This window comes from Pholcus phalangioides, unplaced genomic scaffold (genome assembly GCF_987345545.1).
Source record: "Pholcus phalangioides strain wild (caught in Gottingen) unplaced genomic scaffold, Ppha-v1.0 ptg000020l_1, whole genome shotgun sequence".
Classification (NCBI taxonomy): Eukaryota; Metazoa; Arthropoda; class Arachnida; order Araneae; family Pholcidae; genus Pholcus; species Pholcus phalangioides.
In genome coordinates this window covers 8307488-8332407 of record NW_028301613.1, presented here as the reverse complement: position 1 = coordinate 8332407, position 24920 = coordinate 8307488, and the positions used below count along the sequence as shown (strand labels likewise).

The 24920-nt window shown below is 43.2% G+C and overlaps 1 protein-coding gene and 1 pseudogene across 1 annotated transcript in view; one reads left to right on the top strand and one right to left on the bottom strand.

The window, feature by feature from the left end:
- Positions 1–24720, top strand: part of LOC149070928 (dual oxidase-like) — an 89385-nt gene extending 64665 nt beyond the window's left edge. The window contains exons 16-29 of the mRNA XM_089248506.1: positions 365–773; positions 1749–2021; positions 7545–7587; positions 8727–8890; positions 9878–10108; positions 12927–13020; positions 13113–13162; positions 14929–15089; positions 15202–15322; positions 16458–16687; positions 16793–16969; positions 19658–19813; positions 22416–22544; positions 24126–24720. Of these exons, the coding sequence (XP_089104632.1) occupies positions 365–773; positions 1749–2021; positions 7545–7587; positions 8727–8890; positions 9878–10108; positions 12927–13020; positions 13113–13162; positions 14929–15089; positions 15202–15322; positions 16458–16687; positions 16793–16969; positions 19658–19813; positions 22416–22544; positions 24126–24251 (2364 nt within the window). The 3' untranslated portion in view covers positions 24252–24720. The remainder of the gene's footprint in view (positions 1–364; positions 774–1748; positions 2022–7544; positions 7588–8726; positions 8891–9877; positions 10109–12926; positions 13021–13112; positions 13163–14928; positions 15090–15201; positions 15323–16457; positions 16688–16792; positions 16970–19657; positions 19814–22415; positions 22545–24125) is intronic.
- LOC149070929 (translationally-controlled tumor protein homolog pseudogene) lies at positions 4873–5446 on the bottom strand (annotated as a pseudogene).
- Positions 24721–24920: the final 200 nt, after the last annotated feature.

The following is a 24920-nucleotide window of genomic DNA, read 5'->3' as shown; positions in this document are numbered from 1 at the left end:
AAAGTCCACTTTTGTTATCAATTGAATTTCCGATAGCATTTTACCGGTGTGGCCCGGAATCAGACGTTTTGTCCCTTAAGGGACAAAACTTCTGATACGTGTCTTCATACGTGTTCTGATAACGGATACTTCTATTTAAGAGTATGCCATTTAAGGGACAACCATTAATCACTATTTAAGAGGCACGGATCAGGACACCCGTCCCTTAAACAGGGGTTTTACTTCATACGTAGTGCATTAAAATAGTATGGGGACTCGGCTCAGACTTAGGTCCCGTAGCCTGTCCCCCCCCTCCCCCCAAAGACGCCACTGGCACATATCGCGTGTTGATGAAATCAGTATTAATTGAATGTTCCGCCACCAGGTGATGCAGTTCGACAGCGAGCAGTCGCGGAAGAAGTTCCTGGGTAAGCTGGAATCGTTCCTCTCGAGCCAGAAGAGGTCGCTGGACATCGTCCAGACGTACCGCGACGTGATGCTGGCCAACGCCGAGACAAAGGAGAAGAGGCAGAAGCGCCTGGAGCACTTCTTCAGGGAGGCCTACGCCCTGACGTTCGGCCTGAGGCCCGGCGAGAAGAGGAAGCTCGAGGACGTCAGCAGCGACGTCATCATGGTGATGCGCACCTCGCTCACGAAGAAGGAGTTCGCCGAGGCCCTGGGCATGAGGCCCGACTCGCTGTTCGTCAAGCAGATGTTCAACTGCGTCGACAAGGACAAGGACGGATGCATCAGCTTCCAGGAATTCCTGGACACCGTCGTCCTCTTCTCTCGAGGTAAGATTTTGTCAACATTGGCGACTTTTTTAGCGCAGCTACTGTTTTACTCCATGCGTAGCTGTTCCGAGGAAACTGGTAGGTTCTATTTCCCAGGGCCCTATTTCCGCATGGGGGAAAGTTGAAAATTTTTCCGGGGCACACCAAATTCAAACATATTCACTCACGAATTAAACATCTTTCTAGGGCCTCCCTAAATACTTGATCTAGTGCATCCTTCATGTCAGGACTTGCCATTTGAGGCCCTGGGCAGTGATTCTCAAGCGTAGCTGTCAGATACGAGGTCTCAACTCTATTCATGGCCCATACAAGGACGGGGATGACCGAGCCCTGCACTAGAGCTCTTGTCATATTTTGTTTTTTCACACTTGAAATTAACTAATCACTAAATTTACTATAGAGGTCAGACCCCGTGGAAAATTTGGTCTGGGGGGGGGGGTCTTCCAGCCTAAGGGCCTGGTGCAGGATGTGGAGAGCTATGACTCTGTCAAGGGCTTCGCTCAAGGCAGGGCGCAGAGGCTATTGCTAACTAAGCTGAGCCTGATTCCGTAATTGACAAGTATGTGAAATCTGCGCAGGGTCCCTCGATGTTTGGGAAGCCCCCTCTAATTCAAGCGAAATTATTCTCTGACCAACCAACAGGATCCGGAGAAGGTTGTAGACCCCAAGAATAATATAATACGGGACATCAGATCCAGGAGGGGAATTACCCCAAGAGTAAAATGGAGCGGGGAAAGTGGTTGTGTCCCGTAAATTACGGGACAGTAGTGCCCATTAATGCACAATAACTCGCTCACTCCGACACACACACACACACATTACCCAGAATAAACACCTATTAGGGCAAGAAGCCGATTATGAATATGTTTTGGCTATATCTCGTTATCGAATGGTTTTATTTAAGCTGCATTCGGTCGCCAAATAAAGTCGCCACGAAGATGGTTATGTTTCATTAATTTTGCTGTTGATTCGCAGGCAAGACGGAGGACAAGCTGAGGATCGTGTTCGACATGTGCGACGACGACGGCAACGGCGTCATCGACAAGAGCGAGCTCATGAGGATGCTCAGGTCTCTGGTGGACATCGCCAAGGCCAACTCGTTGGAGGAACAGCAGGTTCTGGACTTGATAGAGGGCATGTTCGCCGCGTCCGGCCTCCAGGACAAGAACGAGCTCAGCTACGACGACTTCAAGCTCATGATGAAGGAGTACCGAGGGGATTTCATCGCCATTGGCCTCGACTGCAAAGGTAATACTGCTGGCCATCTGTCCTGTTTTTTTTGACTGAATTGGCGATTTTTATTTTGATAACGGTGAGTAATCTAAATCTATTTTTGAAAGCCAGAACTCTGCTATCAGTTCCGTTTTTTTTTTTTTTTGCCCTGAATTGGCGACTTTCATTGTTGATTGCGAATAATTTAATGCTTTTTTTTTGAGCGCCATCAGAGGTGAGCAATTTCTTCTCAAGAGCCCGATATCACGCTTGTCCCGTATTTTACAGTAGTGACCAAGATGATTGATGGAAGTACCCTGGATCAGCCCATGCAGTCAAGGTTGCTGCGATGTAAAATTTGAGATTATGATGGTCATGCACACGCAGCTACTCACATTTACTAAGGCCGGTATTACACTATAAAAGTTTGATAAAGGTCCTTTTATAAAACTTGAAAAATACAGCCAATAAGGTCACCGGTTGCATTTTCTAGAATGTAGCCAATAAACCTTATTGGTGAGATTTTTCAAGTTTTATAAAAGGGATTTTATCAAACTTTTATAGTGTAATACCGGCCTTACTCATGCTTACACTCACTTACTTGGTCACTCATGCCTTCATATGGTAATTCACTAAACCGTGCAGTCACTCACAAACTTATTTGGTCACTCATACGGTTACTCACCAAATCATTTGTTCACTCACACAATCACTTACTTGATCGGCCAATACGGCACACTTGCGCGTGCAGGGTCGGCGAAATTTGCGAGGGAGAAATTTCTGAACCCCCTCTCCCACCATTCGCTTAATTATTTTGGCGACAATTGCGCGTGCGTGAGATCGAATGTTTCCCGGAAAATATGGCATACCTAATGCAATTTGAAAGTTCGTGTCAAAATGCTGCAGCTTTTTCCGCCACCTATCCAGAAATTTAAGAACTTCATAATTGAATCGCAAATATGAAAATAGGACTCATGCTCATATCTGTTATTCAGAAAGGAAACTATCAACTAGTACTATTTCTAAACCATAGATGGCAGCAAATTCATGACACGGGATATTTTTTTTCCCCCCGCCTATCAAAGCCGTCCAAATTTTATACATATGTCAACAAGCATGTTGAATTTGCTGCCAGGCCCCTGGTGATACAGGTTACCATCGATACAATAAACTCTTCCTCAGTTGCAAATGCACCAAATCCGGAAAAGCCAAACATCCAATTTTTTCGTTGCTGGTGTCAATATTGTCGGTTTTGACCTACTTCCCGAAAGCTGTACGGCTTTGACTGTACAACGTTTCGAATCGTTGACATCGAAAAATATTTCCTTGATGGTTTACTGCCACCTAGTTCCCAAGAATGGTACTAGGTGCGTTTTATTTTGTAGAAATCAGATGGCAGCAGCTGTTCCATAATCCAGGGGTTATCAACGGAGAATCTTTTCGGAAAACGTTTGTCGAACAACCGCCCCCGACAAAGGTTAGCGGCGCTCAGTTTGAGAAACCCTGTTGTAATCGGTTTCATTTTTCTGATGATTCCGCAGGTCTGTCGATGGATGGCGCCAACGTTCGGACGTTAAATTAATACCCCAGATGTTTTGATGTTGGCATTTTCTTTCTTTTTTTTTACTATAGTTAGTACCTTTACTTCGATTTTTCAGCTATAAGGGGCCGTTCAAGTATTACGTCTTCATCTATGGGGGGGGGCGTCCGATTTGCTGACAAGGGGGAGGGTTTGGATAATGCTCACGTCAGCAACCACTCTTTATGAAAATATGAGTTTATAGGATTCAAAGGGGCAGAGCTGATGACGAAATTTTACTGACAAGGGGGGGGGGGGGGGAGGGGTCAAAAATGGCTAAAAATTTGCTTACATAATACTTGAACGGTCCCTAACTGGCGAGTTCACTTGCCTTTCACCATTCTTTTTGGCTGATTTTATAGTTGTTATGATTGTCATGTATACTTTTTTTATGAATAAATTGCCAGAGGTATCTAGTCCGTGTGGACAATGAGCCGATATTGGCATATGGCTATGTTGCCTGGGTATCTTTCGGTTTGACGGCTGTAAATGGCAATTCTTCGATTTTGGCTATAAATGCAACTCTACTTGTCTTTAATATTGCTTTTGGCGATAATTCGCGATGTCTCGTATCCATAGTACGAGAGGCAGCTAATTTCGGGGGAGGGGCTGAAATTTTATGGGGCACTAAGAACGTGCCTCGTTTGCTCATGCGAGAAACAGGCCCTGGGGGGGGGGCAATATTTCTTTCCCCTCCCAACACCAAAGATGCGTGTGTAGCATCATCATCGTGCCACCCCAGATCTTCAAGTCTATCTGAATGAGTGATTTACAGTTTTCAAGCACGTGAGTGACTTTGAGCCAGTGCCGTCTTCACGTATAAGCCCACCCGGATGTGGCCTGGGGGCCTCAAGTGAAAAGGCCTCACAAAAAATGAGAACAAGTTGAAATTTTCGAGGAGTATGCATATAAATTTACCTGGTCGTTCTTCAGAAAATTCACTTGGGCCCCCGACGGCCCTGCCTAGAGAGCACGTGAGTTGCCCCAAAACACTGGTCTAAAGGGCGGCGTGCGTGCAAACATGCGAGTGACTTATTGCGCGTGTGTAAGCATGTGAATGAACAAAATAGTGACCTAGAGACCACATGAGTGTCACCAAACGAGTGACCTAAAGAGTTTACAAATATGCAAGCTTTGGGGGGGGGGGGGGCAAGCGCTCCCACAGGCGGGAAACCCGCTTCTGCTGCCCGCTATCGCAACATTTCATATATATATACATACGCACACACATGGATGGATGAACAAGCCGTATAAATTCAAAGTCATTTACTGAGAGAATGACGTTAAACAAGAAAAGTGGTCGGTGAGTCACACTTTCTCTTCCAGTAGGCCGTGCTTGAAGAAGATCATGACGGGCTTCTCCAGGCCACCGGCCTCCTCACCCTCCTCCCTGTATTCCAGCACTGCCACCAGGCCGTCCGGGTTGGAGCTCTCCCCCACGTAGAATTGGACGTCGCCGACTTTCGGCAGAACCTTCTTGACGGCCTCGGTGAGCGCCGCCTTCGCCTCTCCGATCTCGGCGTCGGACTTGCCCATCTCGACCAGCTTGTCCCGCAGGGCCTTGCAGTAGTTCTTCAGGTAGGTCTTGTAGTCGGCCTTGCTGGAGAAATCGATCTGTATCAGACGCTGGTTCAGGACCAGGTCCAGCCCGGATTCGACGTTGGCCGAGTCGTCGACGTCGCAAGATTCGGTGGCTGAAGGGTTCGCACCGGACAGCTTGATGTCTCCGACGGCGCTGCGGGAAACGAGGTGGCATTCGACCTCGAACAGACATCCGTCGACGAGAGTGTACTTGGACGAGTCGGTGAACATTTCGTCACCGGTGAGGATGTCCTTGAAGATTATCATTGACACCCTTCTCAACGCGAACACTTTCCAATACAGAAACACCAGACGACAAGGGAGAACGAAAACAGAGCGAGCGGGTCTTTACAATGACTAGCGATGGCGGAATTCCGCTATGGGAAAACGTGACGTCATAACAACCCTGAAAATAGCCAATCAGCTGTAGGCTTGTGACAATCTTGTGACCCAGCCTTCTTGGTTATGACCAGCGTTCACTGAGGTATAAGGAAAGCTCAGTGCCAGCGGTGCCATGATAAGATAAATGTTGTCATATTTAAAAGATAAAGTGGTTTAAGCCGGGTTTTCCTAGGAATAGGTTTCTTGCGCCACGTGAACCGAATTAGACCATTTCGCGCAGGCAGAAACGTGTTACATAATTACGCTACGCGTTTGTGTTTTCCTAGCGGGGTGCATCAGATCAGAAGGCGGTCATATTATAGTATATGGGATTGGCATCAGCTACTCTGTCGTCTGCATGCTCCGGTTTCAGGGGGAAGGGAAAGAAAACACACAAGAGTGAAGAGAATATCGGCAAAACCGCGGCTCACGACGCATTTGGTTCCTCCAGAAGCAGTCGGCCAATCACGCCCGACGTAAAGCGCTGTCGTGAGACGTATCGCGCTCTGTAGGAAAACAGTCATGCGGTTTTGCTTATTGGTGAGTGGACGGCGTGTCGCGCTGGGCGATTTACGTTGCACGCGGCACAGAAAACCTGCTCCTAGGAAAACCCGGCTTTATGCATCGAGCCGCTGCGGCGTGGTCAACATCGAATGCAAGGACATCACGTGACTCGGTGAAAACGCAGTTCCCGCCAGGCAATTTCCCTATTTCTTTGCGGAAAAATTTCCTTTCATTAATTCTTGAATTTCCTTTCATTAACTCTGGAATTATTCTTCTTTTATTAATTATTATTTCTTTCTGGAATAATTGCTTTCATCAATTCTGGATTTGTTTCTTTCATTAATGATGAAATTATTTTTTTATTAATGCTGGAATTATTTCTTTCATTGATTCTGAAATTATATCTCATTAATTCTGGAATTATCTCTTTGGGGTCATTAAAGTATTACGTCAGCATCGAAGGGGAGGGGGGTTTCGGATTTTCTGACGGTTGCTTACGTCATCAACCACCCGTTTTGAAGATATGAAATATTCTAAGGTGCTGACGAAATTTTACTGACAAGGGAGGGGGGGGGGGGTCAGTGTTTTGCTGGCAACGGGCGAAGGGGGGCTGAAAATCTGCTTACGTAATACTTGCATGGCCCCTTTCATTAATTTTGGAATTATCTCATCGATGCTAAAATTATTTAATTTATTGTTTTAAATTAATGTGGATGCCTTATAAGAAAATAACGGGAGATCGTGTTTGTTTTCACCGAGTCACGTGATCTTCAAATAAATGGTGTTGCGGGACACCGTTTTCAGCACTGCCTAGGCGGAGACCACTGACGTCATACTCCCTCCAGTAATATAAGCTTGATGGGTTTATGACAAGATTTTCAACATATCTATTTGGGACGAATGTGCGAAGAAAAAACCGGCTTGGTCATTTTTCCTCCAGAAAAATACGGGTCCCAGAAAATCGCTGGGACTTTCGGTAAAAAAGTTATACCAAAGGTAAACGAAGTTGTTTACTGGTCACTCATATAGCCATTCGACTTGGCCAGTCATATAATCACTCACTAGATCATTCATACGGTCACTCACTTGGTGACTCATATGGTCACTCACCCACTCACTTCGTCACTAACACGGTCAGGGCAAGCGAAATTTCCGTAAACCGTGAGTCACCCACAAATTATATTTCCCCATACATTTATCATTCCTCATAATTACTATTTTTCCCTATTACGTATTCTTATTATTATTATGTTAGTCGATCCTTGAACTGTTTTTCCCCATTTGTTTGTTTTTTTAGCGGCATGTGCGAAATGCAAACTATTTCTCACATTCCCACAGGCCCTGAGCCGTAAAAAGGTTTTGCGGTCCTGCAAATTTCGACAGCAATTGTGCCTTTGTTGTGTGACCTTGTTTGCATTTACGTGTCTTGAATGTCTCTGAGAGTGTCTCTATTCTGACTTTTGATAGAAGACCATGATGAGCGACTACATCACGCTTTCTTTTGTTTTTTGCAGGAGCGAAACAGAACTTCCTGGACACGTCGACGAACGTCGCCAGGTAAGATGACGATGACGAGACGATTTCCCGTATGCAGAGGCGCATTCAATACGTTGCCACCCTGTTCTATCTTTCTTTCTTCCCCCCTTTCACACGCTCTTGGTCGCTCACTGAGATGGCCATTCACTGATCTGGCACATGGCTTTTTAGGACACTGACCTGTTTGCACATTCTTTCTTTGGTCGTTCACATCCTTGTACACTTTAGATCACCATTTAGGTTGCTCAAATTCTTTGACATTTACGAGGTTTTCCGTATTCTCGTTTGGTCGCTCTGTAGATAAATATTTTGGTTGCTCACTGATCTGGTTCCACTTTCTGATCTTCACTTTCTAGTTCATTCACTCACTGATCTGACTCCTAAAGATCGAGGAGTATTTTACTCGAACAAAAGAGTGACCGAAAGAGCGAGGTCACTCTTTTGGACACTCGCATGCTTACACACTCTTTAAATCAACATTTTGGACACTTGCACACTTACGAGGACACTATTTTCATCAAACGGTCATTAGATGTCTCGTTTGGTCACTCCCATGGTTATACACTCTCTAGGACTAGGTAAATTTTGGTTGCTCACTGATCTGGTCTTTCACTCTCTAGGCCAACTCTTTCAAACTGATTTGCCACCTCGCTCTTTAGGTAACTCTTTTGGACGCTGACATACTTGCACATTGTTTAACTCGCTTACATGTTTGAATAGTCTATAGTCACACATTTATGCTAGCACATTCGTTTACTCACTCACACACTTGCACACACTTTTAGTCGCTCATATACTTTTATGCTCTGTGGGTAAATCTTTTGGTCGCTCAGTTGGTCAATGACATGGTTTCTTACTCTATGGCTTACTGTTTTGGCCGCTCACTGACCTAGCTCCTGATTCTCTAGGTCACACTCTTTTGGTGGCACAAATTCTTGCCAACGCTTTTAGTCACTCACGTGCTTCTCGATACTGGTTTATGGTTTTGCCGCCCTTCTCCCATTCTAGTCTTATTTTCTCGACCACTCAGTTTGTCACCCACCCGAATTTGCCGCCCTTAGCTCCCCCGTGAATACGCCCGTGATTATGTGATTGTTGAAGTGACTAGATGACGTCGTACCCAGAATTGAGCGACTTATTTTTTCTTCTTCTCATTTTAGGATGACTAGTTTCCAGATAAGCAGGCCACCGGAGAAGCAGCCGAACTGCATGTTGAAGAAGTGGAACCACTTGGCGACTTTCCTCGAGGAATACCGCCAGCACATATTCTACCTTTTCGTCTTCTACGTCATTACCGTGGTGCTTTTCTTGGAACGATTCACTTGTGAGCATTTTTTTTTTTAATTTCGTTTTCAAAGGGACCCCGCGTACGGAAAAAATTCATCTCCAACAATTCACCGACTAAGTGGCAGAGTGATCGAATGGATGAGCGGTGAGTGAGAAAGTGAGTGATTGATCAAATGGGTCGAGCGAGTTGGCGAAAGAGCATATCAGCAAGGGAGTGAGTGATCTGGTGCTCGAGTGAGTGGGTCACTCACTCGGTAATTCACCTACTCATTTGATTACTCACCTACGCAATCGCTCATTCACTCTGTCAAGCAATTGCTTACTCACTTGGTCTTTCGTACTGTCACTCACTTGGTATTTTGTACTGTCACTCACTTGGTCTTTCGTACTGTCACTCACTAGGTCACGTAAACGGCCATTGAATCACTCACTCTGCCATTTACCATTCATTGGTTGGTCACTCACTCAACCACTCACTTTTACTCCTTTCTTGGTCATTCATACGGCCACTCGCTCCACTGAATAGCTCAATCACTTGGTAACTTACCCACTCAATCACTAACTTGTTAACTCATCCTCTCACTCGATCTCACTGATACGGTTACTCACTCACTCGATCTCACTGATACGGTTACTTACTCACTCGATCATTTATACGGCTACTCACTTCCTCAGTCATTTATACTATTACTTGGTCACCCATTCAGTTACTTTCTTACTCAACCACTCATACGGTCACTCAGTCAATCGCTCATTCACTTGGTAACTTACCCTATCACTCGAACACTGATATGGTTACTCACTCATTCACTCTCTAGCTCATTCGATAGCTCATTCACCAACCAATTCGGTCACACATCTACTACTTTGCTCAATCACACAGTCACTCACTCACTGATGACGAATTGTTGTCGGTGAATTTTCCGTAAATCGGAGTCCTCGCCCCAACCAGGAGATCAACACTTTTTATTACTGTACAAGTTGAAATGCACGCATTGATACATTTGTATATTGCACATTGCAGATTACGCTTACTTGGCAGAGCACATGGACCTGAGGCACGTGATGGGTCTCGGCATAGCCATAACGAGGGGCTCGGCGGCCTCGCTATCCTTCTGCTACCCGTTGCTGCTGCTGACCATGTGCAGGAACCTGATCACGAAGCTGAGGGAGCTGCCCGTGCACCAGTACGTGCCCCTGGACTCCCACGTCCAGTTCCACAAGGTGGTCGCCATCACCGCCCTCGTTTTCACGCGTGAGTATAATATTACCTACCTACGGTTTTCCCCCCATCACCTGCTAAAAGACTACGCACGCGCATAGCCCCTTCTAGCACGCACTCAATCTTGAGGACTCAACCGGACATTTCATTTCACTTTGGTCCACAAACATCCCCCCCCCCCCCTCCCAAAGACGATTTTGAAGCTTGCGACGTAGAAGTAGGAATTATGCATATTAAAAGTTTGGCTCTGAATATGCCTACATCTACTTTGCATCGTTTCAAAAATGTCTGGAATGCATATTTTGCATGCACGGCGATCCCAGAAGATGGGGGGGGGGGGGGGAGAGGCAGAAATACAGGTAGAGGCAAAGAAAGGGAGAAATTCAGATAAAGGCAAAGAAAAGGAGAAATTCGGATAAAGGCAAAGAAATGGAGAAATTCGGATAGAGGCAAAGAAATGGAGAAATTCGGATAAAGGCAAAGAAAAGGAGAAATTGAGATAAAGGCAAAGAAAGGGAGAAATTCGGATAAAGGCAAAGAAAGGGAGAAATCCAGATAAAGGCAAAGAAAAGGAGAAATTCGGATAAAGGCAAAGAAAAGGAGAAATTGAGATAAAGGCAAAGAAAGGGAGAAATTCGGATAAAGTCAAAGAAAGGGAGAAATCCAGATAAAGGCAAAGAAAAGGAGAAATTCGGATAAAGGCAAAGAAATGAAGAAATTCGGATAGAGGCAAAGAAAGGGAGAAATTCGGATAAAGGCAAAGAAAGGGAGAAATTGAGATAAAGGCAAAGAAAGGGAGAAATCCAGATAAAGGCGAAGAAAAGGAGAAATTCAGATAAAGGCAAAGAAAGAGAGGAATCCTGATAAAGTCAAAGAGGAAAATTCTGATAGAGGCAAAGGAAGGGAGAATTCTGATGGAGATGGGGGTGGGGGGTCACATAGAGGAAAACGTAGGGATAAGTTCAAACAGAAGGAAGGAAGAAATTCCTATTAAGCCAAAAGGAGGCAGAAATTCAGATAGAGGCAAAGGAAGAGAGAAATTCAAACAGATATAAAGATAGTAAGAAATTTTCAAATGGAGCTAAAGGGATCCAGAAATTCAGAAAGGGTAGGGGAAATTCAGGAAATGGCTGGGAGGGAGGGGGGGGGGCAGAAATTCAGATAGAGGCAAAAGGATACAGACAGAAACAAAGCGAGGCAGAAACTCACATAGAGGCAAAGGGAGGCAGAAATTCAGAAGAAAGACCTACGGGAGTAAACAATTTGGAAAGGGAAGGGGGAGGGGAGGAGAGATTCAGAGAATGCCCGGAAAGAGGGGGGGGGGGGGAGGGTAAGCCAGAAATTCAGAGGAAACAGCCAAGGAGGGCAGAAATTCAGGAAAAAAAGAGGACCAGTAATGCATCAATCTCCGGAGTGGAAGGAAATTCGGGTAATTTGTACGAGAGAAGTGACAGATTTCGGCCTGAGCGTGGCACACACACATATTTCTCTGTGGTAAAGAGAATACATATATATAACATATTTCTTGTAAAGAGATAAATGATGACCGATGATAGAACAGAGGGCGCCAGCTGTCAAGGTGAATCGGAAATGAACCAGTGCCCGCCAGATGGCAGCACACGAACGTTGTGGAGCTCGTCCTCATTTGCATTAGCGCGCCTTTTTTTTTTTATCGTGCACGAGCAAAGCCGCTTGAAAGATGCTTAATTAGATGCTCTTAATGCAGCTTTGTGCACGAGTCGCAAGCATCGAGCTTATATTCAGAAGCGGCGCTCCGGGCCCCGAAAAACTCAAACTTTACACTTTTTTTTTTTTAATTTGAGAGGCCCGATATTTTCTGTTGCGCCCGGAGCTCAACCGACTAAAATCCGTTTCTGCTTATACTTACTTAGGCCGGGATTAAAGTTTTAAAAAAGTTCTTTAATAGAACTTTAAAAATGCAACCAATAAGCGTATCGGTTACATTGGATCGAATGTAATAGATGCACTTATTGGTTGCATGTTTTTCATGTTTTATAAAAGAACTTTTATCAAATTTTTATAGTGTAATGCCGGCCTTAGTAAGTAAGTAATATAAGCTCGATGGTCACAAGCCATTGCTCTTTGTTTGATTCATTTCTATACTCTGCTACTTCTATGGACAGATGCTTTTGCGTTGGTTTGGGAAGGGGGTGGGGGCTGTCCCTAGACAGGAATTTTTTAATTTTTTTCGAAGGGGATGGAGGGGGGTGGCCTTACATAACTGATAGTTTGGTCAGAGGTGTGTTTATAGAGGAGCTCAGCGTCAAATTCGCAGGAGGCGGAAAATTTCAGTTCAAGAGTGCTCAACGTTTGGAAGATTGCGGGCCATTTCATTGATTTGGAAACATATCGCAGTCCACTTAAGTAATTTGGAATTGTGCCGCGGGTCACTTAAGTGATTTGGGATTCAGTGGCGTTTAAAAGCATGGGCCCACCCCGGAAGGGGGGGGGAGGACTGATGAAATCTGGTTAAAATCTTCAATAGCAAGCATGTAAATTTGTAAGCAGGAGATTTCTAGCCAAATACAGTCCTCAAAAAAAATCCTACAGGTTGCATAATTTGAATAGTCTACAGGCGGAAAAAATTAAATGGCCTATAGGGGGCAAACTTGTGGCAAAATATGAGCAAGTCGCAGGCGGTAAACCCATAAATCCGCCTCTGAGAATATAGTAAACTTATCCACAGCAATCATTTTCTCTGATTCCGTGTGTGGGGGGGGGGGGGCGCGCAGAATTCCCTTGGCTAAAGTACCTCGAGGTCATGATCGGGGACAGCCCCCCTTCCGCAAGATAAACTTTAATAATAATGTATTAACTTTTCTTCTTCTAGTGATCCACACCGTTGGGCATTGTATAAACTTTTACCACGTTTCCACTCAGCCAATCGACAACCTGAGGTGTCTGACCAGCGAGATGCACTTCGAGTGAGTTCTCTCTCTCTCACCAACACACACTAATTATCATAATTATCATTTGCGATTAATAATAATATTATTATTATTAAACTTTTTTGCAGCTCAGATTTCAAGCCGACGATCTCCTATTGGTTCTTCCAGACTCTGACAGGTAAGAAAATTAACGCGTTAGGTGTCTTCATTGTGTACAGGGTGCAGCATAGCAAACAGGGCGTATGACATTTTACTGGCGAACCTTTGATCCTAGTACGTAACCCGTTTTTACCCGCATTTAGTTCTTTTTCCCAACTTTCCTCCGTTTTTCGAATTTGAATATCTCAGCACTTAGAAACATAATTTTTTTTTTGTTGGCATCAGGACAGACAGGGAAAGAACTTTCTAATTGGGTTTTGGGGCACACGGGGGACTGCATAAAAGAAGTTAACTTTTTCATTTTAACAACTATACAACGCCTTGAAACATGAATGACATATCTGAGTGTTACATGTTATTTGCATTCGATCCCGGGATTCTACGGATAATGAACCAGCCTGTAGAAGTCGTTATTTACCCCTCGGAAATTCGTAGAAGGCTTGCGTATCTCCTGCGCAGGACCATAACTAGTGTCTGGTGCCCTTGGAGCTGGACCAGGGAGGGCGCTGAGTTTACTCTTTATTTCAGTAAAAAGTTGAATATTACCTATACGAATGCGTTGAGAAGACGCGTATCGCGTACCTATCAGTAAAAAACGTCAAAGACGAGTGTTCATACCTGTGGAGATGCGTTGAAGGCGCGTATTTCGGAGCTATAGGAATGTGTCCAAGGTCACATAGCGTGCCCATAGGAATGTGGTCAAAGCGTGCGTTGTATACCTGTGAGAATGTGCTCAAAGTACTTGTTGCCTACCCAAAGAAATGTGTTCAAGGCACTTGTCGCGACAGTGAATAGTGATAGTGCATACCTGTAGAGAGGCGTTAAATTCACGTATTTCGGAGCTATAGGAATGTGTTCAAGACACTTGTCGCGTACCCATAGAAATGTGGCCAAGGCGTGCGCTGTATAAGATCCCATATCTTCAAAACGTGCGTTGCATACACATAGGAATGTGTTCAAGGCGTTCATTGCGTTCCCATGGGAATGTGTGCAAGGCTCGTGTTGCATACCGATGAGAATGCGTCAAAAGCGCGTATTGCTACCAATAGGAATGCGTTGAAGACGCGTGCCCAGTAGGTCTACGAAAAAGAATACATCGAATGTCGCATTACCCATACATGTATATGTACCCATGCACATATGCACCGAAGGTCACGCCACACACGCATAAAAATGAGTTGAAAGCGTTTCATGCCTATAGGATGCGTTTAAGGCTTGCTTTGCGTATCCTATAGGAATGTGTTAGCGCATATTGTGTACAAATAGAAATGCGTTTAAGGCCTGAGCATCTCTTAAAATGCGTAGGAAGCTCTCTTAGCCTGTCTTCAATAAGAAAAAAACAATGCGTTAGAGGCCTGTTTTTTTTTTTTTCGGTTACGCATACGATTAAGTTTTTTGCACTTTTTTTATAACTTGACTCCTTTTTCCCCCCGCTGTTGCTGATTATTTTGCACGAACCCCTGAATGGCCTCCCCGTCACGTATCTCCAGAAGGTACGCGTACCACAGGTCGGAAACTATTGATCTAGAAGCATTACCAGGACACACGAGGACCATTTGTCGCTGTAATTCATTATTGTTTCTTACGTAACCGATAGTGACGTCTTGGGGACCCTTGTCCCACCCTAGCGTTCGGTGAAACCCCCAGTTCAGACTTATTATTCGTTTGCCATACGAAGGGAGGATAACAGGAGGGGGGGGGCTGTGACGGATGGACAAACACTGCGCGAGAATTTTTTGTAAAGTACGCAAGACGTTGACCGCAACTTAAATTGTACGTTTTCAGGTATAACTGGTCTCCTGCTGTACATCATAGTGTGCATAATGTACGTCTTCGCACACCCGCGCATCCGCCAGAAAGCCTACAAATACTTCTGGTCGACACACAGCCTGTACGTGCTGCTGTTCGTCCTGTGCCTCATGCACGGATTGGCCAAGATCACTGGGGTAAGTTCAGTAGAGTCCGAGGAAAAGTCTTTACGCAGCTGGATACTGTAGTGTTACCGGCCATATTCTGGTTGCGTAGATAGGTGTTCATGGTATTTTTTTTCCTTCGCAGACTCCCAGGTTCTGGATGTTCTTCGTCGGACCGGCCGTCATTTACGTCTTGGACAAGATTGTCAGCCTGCAGACGAAGTTCGTCGAGCTGGACATCCTGGAAACGGAGCTGTTGCCATCCGGTGAGTTCGAAATCTTTCGATGTAACGAGCCGACCAAACTTGGATACTGTATATGTACAAGGGGTCATTTAGAAGGCAAAACTTTCAGGAATGATAGAACATACATGAAACAATTATTTTCGCCCTCACAACTGCTGGCAATTCACGTATCCCACATGCCACTGACAAAGGGAACCGGTATCCACGTCGAACGGGCTTCTTGTGGCATCTTAATAGGCCTGGCACACCATGTATCCTGCGTGCCGCTGACGTAGGGTACCGGTGTCCACGTGCGGGTTTCTTGTGGCAACCTCACAGTCATGACGCACTATGCATCCTGCATGCCGCAAACGAAGGAAACCGGCGTCTGTTCAAAACAAGATTCTTGTGGCGTCCTCGAACTCGCAGCATGCTTTGTATCCTGCATGACGCTGACAAAGGCAATCGGTGTCCACTCTAAAACGCTCCCGTTACAGTCTTTGAATTTCCAGAGCGCTCCCAAACGTTCCCGTTATAGTCTTAAGACTTCCAGGGAACTCACAAACAATCCCGGTGCAGTCTGAAGGCTTCCGGAGCATTCTCAAACGCTCCTGGTACATTTTTTCGGGCTTCAGGGGCCCAAACATATTCGCTACAATCAAAGTTTGGCTTTCAAACTCAATCTAAACACTACTGGTCTTCGGCCTTTCAGAGCACTCTTAAAAAACTTCCGTTACAGTCTTTGGGCTTCCGGAGTACTCTCGTCCGCAGCAGCAGAGCCAAATATGAAATGCATGTTCACCTATTCCAGATTCGTCCATCCCTTCTGTAATTCCACGATAGAAATGACAGCAAAACCAGCGCTGTAGGGTGGATTCACATCCACAGACACGGTAAACATTCTTTAATATAAAACTCATGAACATATTCATATCTATCGTGTCGTGGTCTGCGCAGGCACAGACAGACATTTTTATGTTAAAGAATGGTTACCGTGTCGGACCCGACAGGGTGAGTGTCTGTTGACGTGAATTCCCCCTTATGCGTTCGATGACAGTGCCGTCTAGCGATTCACTGCAGGAACTGTATCATTCCTTAAAGTTTCACTTCCTGAATCACCTTGTGTAATAATCTCGTTGTCTACAGATTAGCTCATACTCCTTTTCCTTGTCGATAGATGTCACGATGGTCAAGTTTGCGAGGCCACCGAATTTCAAGTACCTATCCGGCCAGTGGGTGCGATTGGCCTGCACCGCGTTCCGTCCGAGCGAGTACCACTCGCTGACCCTGACGTCGGCTCCTCACGAGAACTACCTGTCCGTGCACGTCAAGGCCCAGGGTCCGTGGACCTGGAAACTCAGGAACTTCTTCGATCCGAACAACCTCGTCAACGGGCACAGGATCCGGGTGAGTCTTGCACTATGCTCGGTTCCAAGCCAATACGTATAATGAAAGGCTGCACCGATTGTGGCAATATGCGTGATGGCTTTCTTTCTTTATTTTTGGTCGTAGGTCCCTCGCCAGATCCGACTGGAAGGTCCTTACGGCGGTGGCAACCAGGACTGGTACAAGTTCGAAGTCGCCGTCATGGTCGGAGGTGGGATCGGAGTCACTCCTTACGCGTCGATTCTCAACGATCTCGTCTTCGGCACCTCCACCAACAGGTACTCTGGAGTCGCTTGCAAAAAGGTGTGTATTGATCTAAAGCAGGGGGAGGGGTGCACAACCTCCGGTCCACGGGCCAAATTTAGTTTTTTGCCGTGGACCGCAAATCATTTTCAGAAAATGGTTAAAAACATCGAGAAAAAAACCCCCGATAAACTCCAGAATTAATCAAAGAAATAATTTCAGAATTTGGGATAGAAATGCCTACTAATAAGCCTACTACGCAAATAAATAAAAGAAAAACACAAAATAATTATTGAAAAATATGGAATATTGTAGGAATTAATTACCAAAAATAAATAATTATAATTACCAAAAATAAATAATTACAGAATCATTCAAAGTGATTTCAGGTAAAAATTTATGTCTATGAATACAGAGGCCACAACAGACGAAGTTGTCCAATGAGGTGGCTGAAAAAAAAGACGCCCATAAAAATATGGTTGCCTCCTTCTAAGTACCGTTATCTTTTCGATTTATCCCAATATGTTTATCGTATTTCTTTTTAAAACGTGTCAATCGTATGCAAGACCCCCGCAGGTAACCTATTCCCACCCCCCATTAGAGGAAAAACTCCCTGCGACACAACGACCTAGAATTGTCCCTTACCAATCGACACTGGTCGAAGCAGTTGATTGACTATTGAGATTAATAACTCATGCCCCTTCGTATCTGTAATAAATATACCGTATATACTCGTGTATAAGCCGACCCCCCACCCCTCCCCACTTCAGGACCACCAAAACCGCAATAAATTGAAAACCCGTGTTTAAGCCGACCCACAGAAAATCCTAGCATTTTAGAGAAAAAAAATCTTATATTTTCATGCAAAATGAATATCTTACGGAAATTTACGATAGAAATTGATTCAAAATTTTTAATCCGTTTCTTCTGTGTCTCCAAGCTCATTGTAATCTATCAGATCATCATAGGGGGTGTGGCATCTTCGTTTTTATCCTCATCTGGGCTGTCATCTCCATTGTCACTTTCAAAGAGGATATCATCTTCAGTTCCGTCCATCGCATTGCTCATGCAACACTTTTTGAAGGATCGGATGATAATTTCGGTGGAAACAGAATTCCACGCCGCATGTACTCATTGGCATACTAGGCAATGTCAGGTTTCTTCAAGGCACCACTATTTTGTAGTTTCTTTATCATCGGAACTCATCCATTCGATCCGCAAATTACTCAAATAGTCTTTGAGAGGCTTGTTCATGCTCACATCTAAAGGCTGTACAATCGACGTTAGCCCACCTGGTATTAAAGGCAATGCTATTTTCCATTTCTTTGCCTCGGCTCTGACATTATTGGTTCTGTGGAGTTTGAACATATCTCATACCAATAATGCCGCCTACAAAAATGCCTACTGATTGCGGAGTCGATATATTGTCATCAAAAACTGACCCGAGTATAAGCCGACCTCTCCACTTGAGGAACGAATTTTTCCACAAAAAAACTCGGCTTATACACGAGTATATACGGTACTTAGCCATTTAAAAGGCTAAAACCAAGAGGGGGGGGGGGGTTTATTTTGCTGTCATGTAGTGGCAACGGGCTTTTGTGAACACAACGTTTTTTTTTGTCTCCTGCGAGTGGACGGTTTGGGCATTTTCACTCCAGTGCTTAGTTTATGTATCTCCACTTTTAACGTAATAAATAATCTGTTGTTAATATTAAACCAGTTCTTGAAACATTATTTATAATACTGTCCATCTCCCTTTGAAAACTTTAAACACTTCAATCACATCCCCCGACACCTGCGTTCTTCCAAAATATGAACATTTTCAGAATTTTTTCTCCGTAGCTAAAGTCCCTTGTGCCATCAAGAGCACGCGTGGCCCCTTCTCTGTACCTTCTCAATGTCCCTCTGTAAGTATGGTCTCCAAAATCTGACGGCAAATCCAGGACGAAATGAGCCTAGGAAAAGAGGAAGAATGACTTTAGGAGAGCGCGAAGAGACCCTTTTTTGAGAATGAAACCGACCATTCTATTCGTTTTTTTTTACCACCGCTGAACAATGTTCAGCAAATCTAAGTCGCTCGTCAATGAGAATTCCCAAATCGGTGATGTTAGTTGCATCCGGAATGAGACACCCCCCCCCCCCCCATTCAACTCGTAGGTGGAACGTAGGTTGTCCAAACCAAAATACACTTGTTAATGCTCCATTCATGCTGCAATCCTGTTCAAATTCGTCTGGAACCTGTCCCCTTTCGCTTCGATTCCCGACTAACCCCATAAGTTTCACATCATCTGCGCATTTGCTCACAATCCCATCGGATTACATTCGCTCGAATGTAGCAGATATGCTTATTGGTTGCGTTTTAAAGTTTTATAAAATAACTTTTATCAAATTTTTATAGTGTAACCCCGTCCTCAGACATTCCGAAAGTCATTGCTTAGTCCCACAAACTCTTGTTACCTGACAACTTTTTGGCCCATTTCGGGAACTTGCCTAGCTCTGGCGAACTTATCAAGTAGCCTATCGTTCAAGTTGGGCCCGGTTTGGCATGTATGCTAAATTTCACAGACATCGGTCTAAAATCGTAGATTTTTGCATAGAGAACATACACACATAATCAATGTATGTATATAGATTACCAATTTGCATATGACATCCTATTAATTTTCGTATTCAGTGCATGTTGCAGGAGGGTATAGAAGTCCTGCATGTGTTGATTGTTTTTTTTTAATTTCTTTTTTTGGCCACCAGGTGTACTTTTTGTGGATTTGTCCGTCTCACCGGCACTTCGAGTGGTTTATAGACGTCCTGAGGGACGTCGAGAAGAAAGACGTCACCAACGTCCTGGAAGTACACATATTCATCACGCAGTTCTTCCATAAATTCGATTTGCGCACAACTATGTTGGTGAGTCTTAATATTTAATTTACCTTTTTTTTCGACATTTTGCCAAAACAGAAACAAATTAACATGAGTGACACCACAGATCAGAACTACGCTTTCAATCTGCGGTCAGTGCCGTCTTGACGCATGGGCCCATCCGTGCATGGCCCGCTAGTACAGAGGGCACCTCGTGAAAATTAGATCCGATTAAAATTTTCGAAAGTATACACGGAAATTGGTAGGGCCTCCACTAGGGAAAGAGCAGGTGGATCTAGTGTCCGAGCGGTGGACTAGAAGGGGATGCCGAATTCAATCTTGAACTGCTTCTTCTACACTATACGGCAGCGCCGAAATGCGTGTTTGCCTAGCACCTCCTGAAGATAGAAGGCCTCCGCATGGGTTGCCAAGTTCATCTGTGACGTCATGAGAGTAGTCGGCGGGGATAAGTATAGCCCTGAGTATTTATTTATTTATCACACAACCCAGTAGTCAAGATTGCACATACGCTGGTAAGATTCAAAACCAAAAGCATAAAAGAACACATAAATCAAATAGAAAAACCACTTCATATAAGGTGCAAAGTTGAAATCGTCCAAGGAAGAAACGAATCCAGCATAAGGGGCGGAAACGTGGTCACGTGGAAGACTGTTCCACAGTCTAGCTGAACGGCATCTAAAGCCATAAAAATAGCGGTCATCTCTGGCCACTGGAATTGAAGACTGTGACTGCGGAGGTTCAAGGTTCGCCTGTCCAAGATTTCGAAAAAAGAGTTATCAGAAGGCAAATATATCATATTATGTACCAGTTATTATAAGGTCAGCTCGAGCCCTGCTCCACTCCGCCAAGTATCTCGAGTCTCTCTTGGTATTATCTTACACCAACACCTGTAATTCGTTTAGTAAAAGCCATTTGGGGACTCTCGACGTGTAATATGCCTTTAATTTTGTATGGACACCACACCTGCGAGCAGTATTCAAGAATCAGTCGGACATGTGCAAAAAGCGAAAGTCAGGGTATGCATATCGCACTTACCCCCTTAGTCACTTACTTACTCACTTACATTATCGAGCCGTGCGTATCATATATGCGACTCTACTAGGCCTGCAGACCATATTACGCTAACGATCCGTGAAGTCAAGGGAACCGAATATTGAAATACCCAGATCAGAGCATATGGTCAAGTGTTGCAAAACTTCAGGACCTATCAGATAGCAGACAGGGTCGGTGGGTCAGACTAGACGCATAGAGCCACTCTTGCCGATAGAAATAGGAAGATTGTTCCAGCTTCTTAGACGAAAGCAGGCAGCCTCAAGGCCAATTGTGTTGTCCGTCTTTGAGAATAGCTTAATATCATCTGCGAATTATAGAGTGGGAAAGACGACTTGAGCTATGTCATTAGTGAATGAACTGCCCGTTTCTTCTTCAAAAAATGCCTAATTAAGCTGTTGAATTTCTTCGATGTACTTTATGGGCTTATAATTAATTTAAAAAAAACCTAAACTGTATGAATTTATGCAGTTGAATATATTAAAAGTCAATACGGAGGTATTAATTTTTTCATGCTGGAGAAGATATAAATAAATAGTTTAAATCAATGTTATTGCATGAATATCCAACTCATAAGTAGGTCCGGGGCTAATTACTTCATATTTAATCTCCTGGGCTTCGTATATCTTTGAGCGAACTCAATATTTCAAAAATCGAGAATTCAATACAATTTTTAAAATCATTGATGTGGCGGAAAACCCCCACCAAATTTCCACATTTCTACAGTAAAATCGGCAATTTTAACACTCATTTCTATAGGGATCATCCTTTACCTGCCCCTCAAAGTGATGCTGATGATGATTCTGACGTCTATTCAAAAAGCTCTCATTACTGGAGGGATTGAAAAAGTTTCACAAACCATTATAAAGGCATAAACTATTATACATACACACTGGCAGCGTTAAAGTATAGCCACTAGAATAAGGGAATAAATAAGGCACTAGAATGAGAAGAATAACAGAATCCTTATCGAGTCGCCTTACGTTAAAGTGACAAACCATTGTAAAGGCATATAAACGTCTGAAACGCATTGCTAGGGAACCACGGTAACCAAAGCAAACTTTCGGAAAGTGATTGTTCAGGCCCAAAAACCAAGTTGCCCGACAGTTTTTTTTGCCCAGTTGGGGCATTTGCCCTGCTCTGACGAACTTTTAAAGTAGTCTATCGTTTAAGTCGGATCCCATTTGATATATATGCAAAATTTGGTGGCGATCGATTCAAAATTGTAGATTTGTATAGAGAACATTCACGCACACACAGACACAGAGAAAATCAATTTTATAGATTTCTTAAATTATAGATTTTCTTAAAAAGAAACGAAATGGGGGGAAACATGCTTCCAGAGAATTTCCGTTGTCGTTATAGTGAATGTGTTCGGATTTCCATTGATAAATTACTCGCTATAAACGAAAATATTTTGTATCTTTAACACAATCTCCTAAACGAGACTTCTGTTTAACAATCTCTTATCTTTAACAATCCTAAACAACACGAGACTTCTGTTTAACAATCTCTAACAACGAGATCCTCGTTATATGCCGTACTCGTTATAACGGACTTTTACTGTGTATATTTCTAGTACATATGCGAGAACCACTTCCAGAGGATATCGAACAAGAGCATGTTCACGGGTCTTCGGGCGGTCAATCACTTCGGGCGGCCGGACATGACCTCTTTCCTCAAGTTCGTCCAGTACCAACACTCATACGTACGTATCCACTCACGAGGCGTTGGGTGTTATTCTTAAGAATTATCAAATTGTTACTTATATTCAGTTATTCTAAATTTTAAACAATTCTGAAATTATATTATTTTTTCATTTATTCTGAAATTATTTTTGGAATTTTATTGATTCCGAAATTAATTCTGAAATTCGTTGAAAAATCAGAAATAGTTTCACAACTAAAATTATTTTCAAATTATTTGTCAACTTTCTTCAAATCTGAAATTATTTCTGACTTTTCATTGATTCTCTGAAACTATTTCTGAAATCAGTTCGGAGATTGTTTCCAAATTTTGTTTGATTCTGATATTACGAGTTTTTCATTCATTGTGTGATTGCGAAATTATTTCTCAATTTTCACACACATTTCTCTTCTGAAATTTTTTTTTTCTCCGTTGATTCCAAATTTCATTATTCTACAGTTCGTTACTTCAGAACTTTCATTATTCTGCATTTATTTCTGAATTCTCGTTATTCTGCATTTATTTCTGAATTCTCGTTATTCTGCATTTATTTCTGAATTCTCATTATTCTGCATTTATTTAAGAATTCTCGTTATTCTTCATTTATTTCTGAATTCTCATTATTCTGCATTTATTTCTGAATTCTCATTATTCTGCATTTATTTAAGAATTCTCGTTATTCTGCATTTATTTCTGAATTCTCATTATTCTGCATTTATTTCTGAATTCTCATTATTCTGCATTTATTTAAGAATTCTCGTTATTCTTCATTTATTTCTGAATTCTCATTATTCTGCATTTATTTCTGCATTCTCATTATTCTGCATTTATTTAAGAATTCTCATTATTCTGCATTTATTTAAGAATTCTCATTATTCTGCATTTATTTAAGAATTCTCATTATTCTGCATTTATTTAAGAATTCTCGTTATTCTTCATTTATTTCTGAATTCTCATTATTCTGCATTTATTTCCGAATTCTCATTATTCTGCATTTATTTCCGAATTCTCATTATTCTGCATTTATTTCCGAATTCTCATTATTCTGAAATTATTTCTGAATTTCTATTTATCCTGAAATTATGCAGTTTTGAATGTTCATTGATTATGAAATTTAAAAATTATTTCCTCAATTTTCAGTGATTTTTAAAATGATTTCTGGTTTTTCATAGATTTTCTGAAACTATCTCTGAATTTTATGTTTGCGTCTCAAGCCGGGTCCACACCAGCCGCGCTACGCGATTCTGAGCTGCGCAAAACCGGTTGTGGGTGGGGTCGGCCCGCAAAACCAACCATTGAAATAGGCCGCGCTGTGCCTAGGCCCCACCTCTAAACATAGGCGGAGATAGACTTAGAAGTCTGGGAGGCACGATGATGATGATGTAAATTCATACATGCATATACATTAGATCAGTCGACTTCACCTTTGACGCTGGAGAGGGCAATGCCCCCCCCGACGCCGCCCCCCCCCGTATCTCCGCCCATGCCTCTGAACCAGTTTTTCCGCGCGGTTGAAGCCGCTGGTGTGGATCCGGCTTATAATATGGTGTGAAGGTGCATATACGTGACTATTAACGAACACGTGTCTCTTAACTTTGGACAGGTCAGCAAGGTAGGAGTGTTCAGCTGCGGACCGTCCGCTCTGACGAAGAGCATCAGCGCCGCCTGCGAGACCGTCAACAAGCAAAGGAAGTATCCACATTTCATCCACCATTTCGAAAACTTCTGAGGAAGTCAGAGAGACATTTTCAACCTCTCAACCATTTTATTTCTCTCTCTCTCTCTCCCTCCCTCCCTCGGAAGCCATGGCGAGAGCTTTGCAGAGATACGATTGTTGGGACGGCGCGAATATCGGGGGAGAAGCTCTCCAATCAATCAATCCTTCCGAAGGAGCACCGTGATTTCGACTGGTCATCACATCGGGAGCACCTAATGCTGACGTGATTGGTCCCAATTTGTGGGGTCCGGAAAATGGACTGAAATTTGTCTCGTTAATTTTTTTTTTTCTTCGGATATTTTTTTCGTTGGAGCTTTTTATTAATTTTTTTTTCTAGTAAATGTGTCAAAAATGGACGAGAAAAGTGTCAAAAAATGTGTCTGGTGAATACTATTTTGTTTTTCTCTTATTGGGAAATTATCAGACGATAATTATGTATATGTACAGTGTATTTATAGTAAGTAAAGTGATTTTTCCTGAGAAATTTCAAGTTTTTATGGTGATTTATTTTATGCTTTGGTGCTTATTTACACTCATGTCCATAAATTGAGGATAATGCCAGCTCCGGCAAATAAAGGTTCAGAAACAAAACATACGTTACTTATACATAAAGCCCATTTATTAAACAAAAGATAAAGAACATGATACCATTCATAAAAACTACGATTTTTGCTCCCTGGA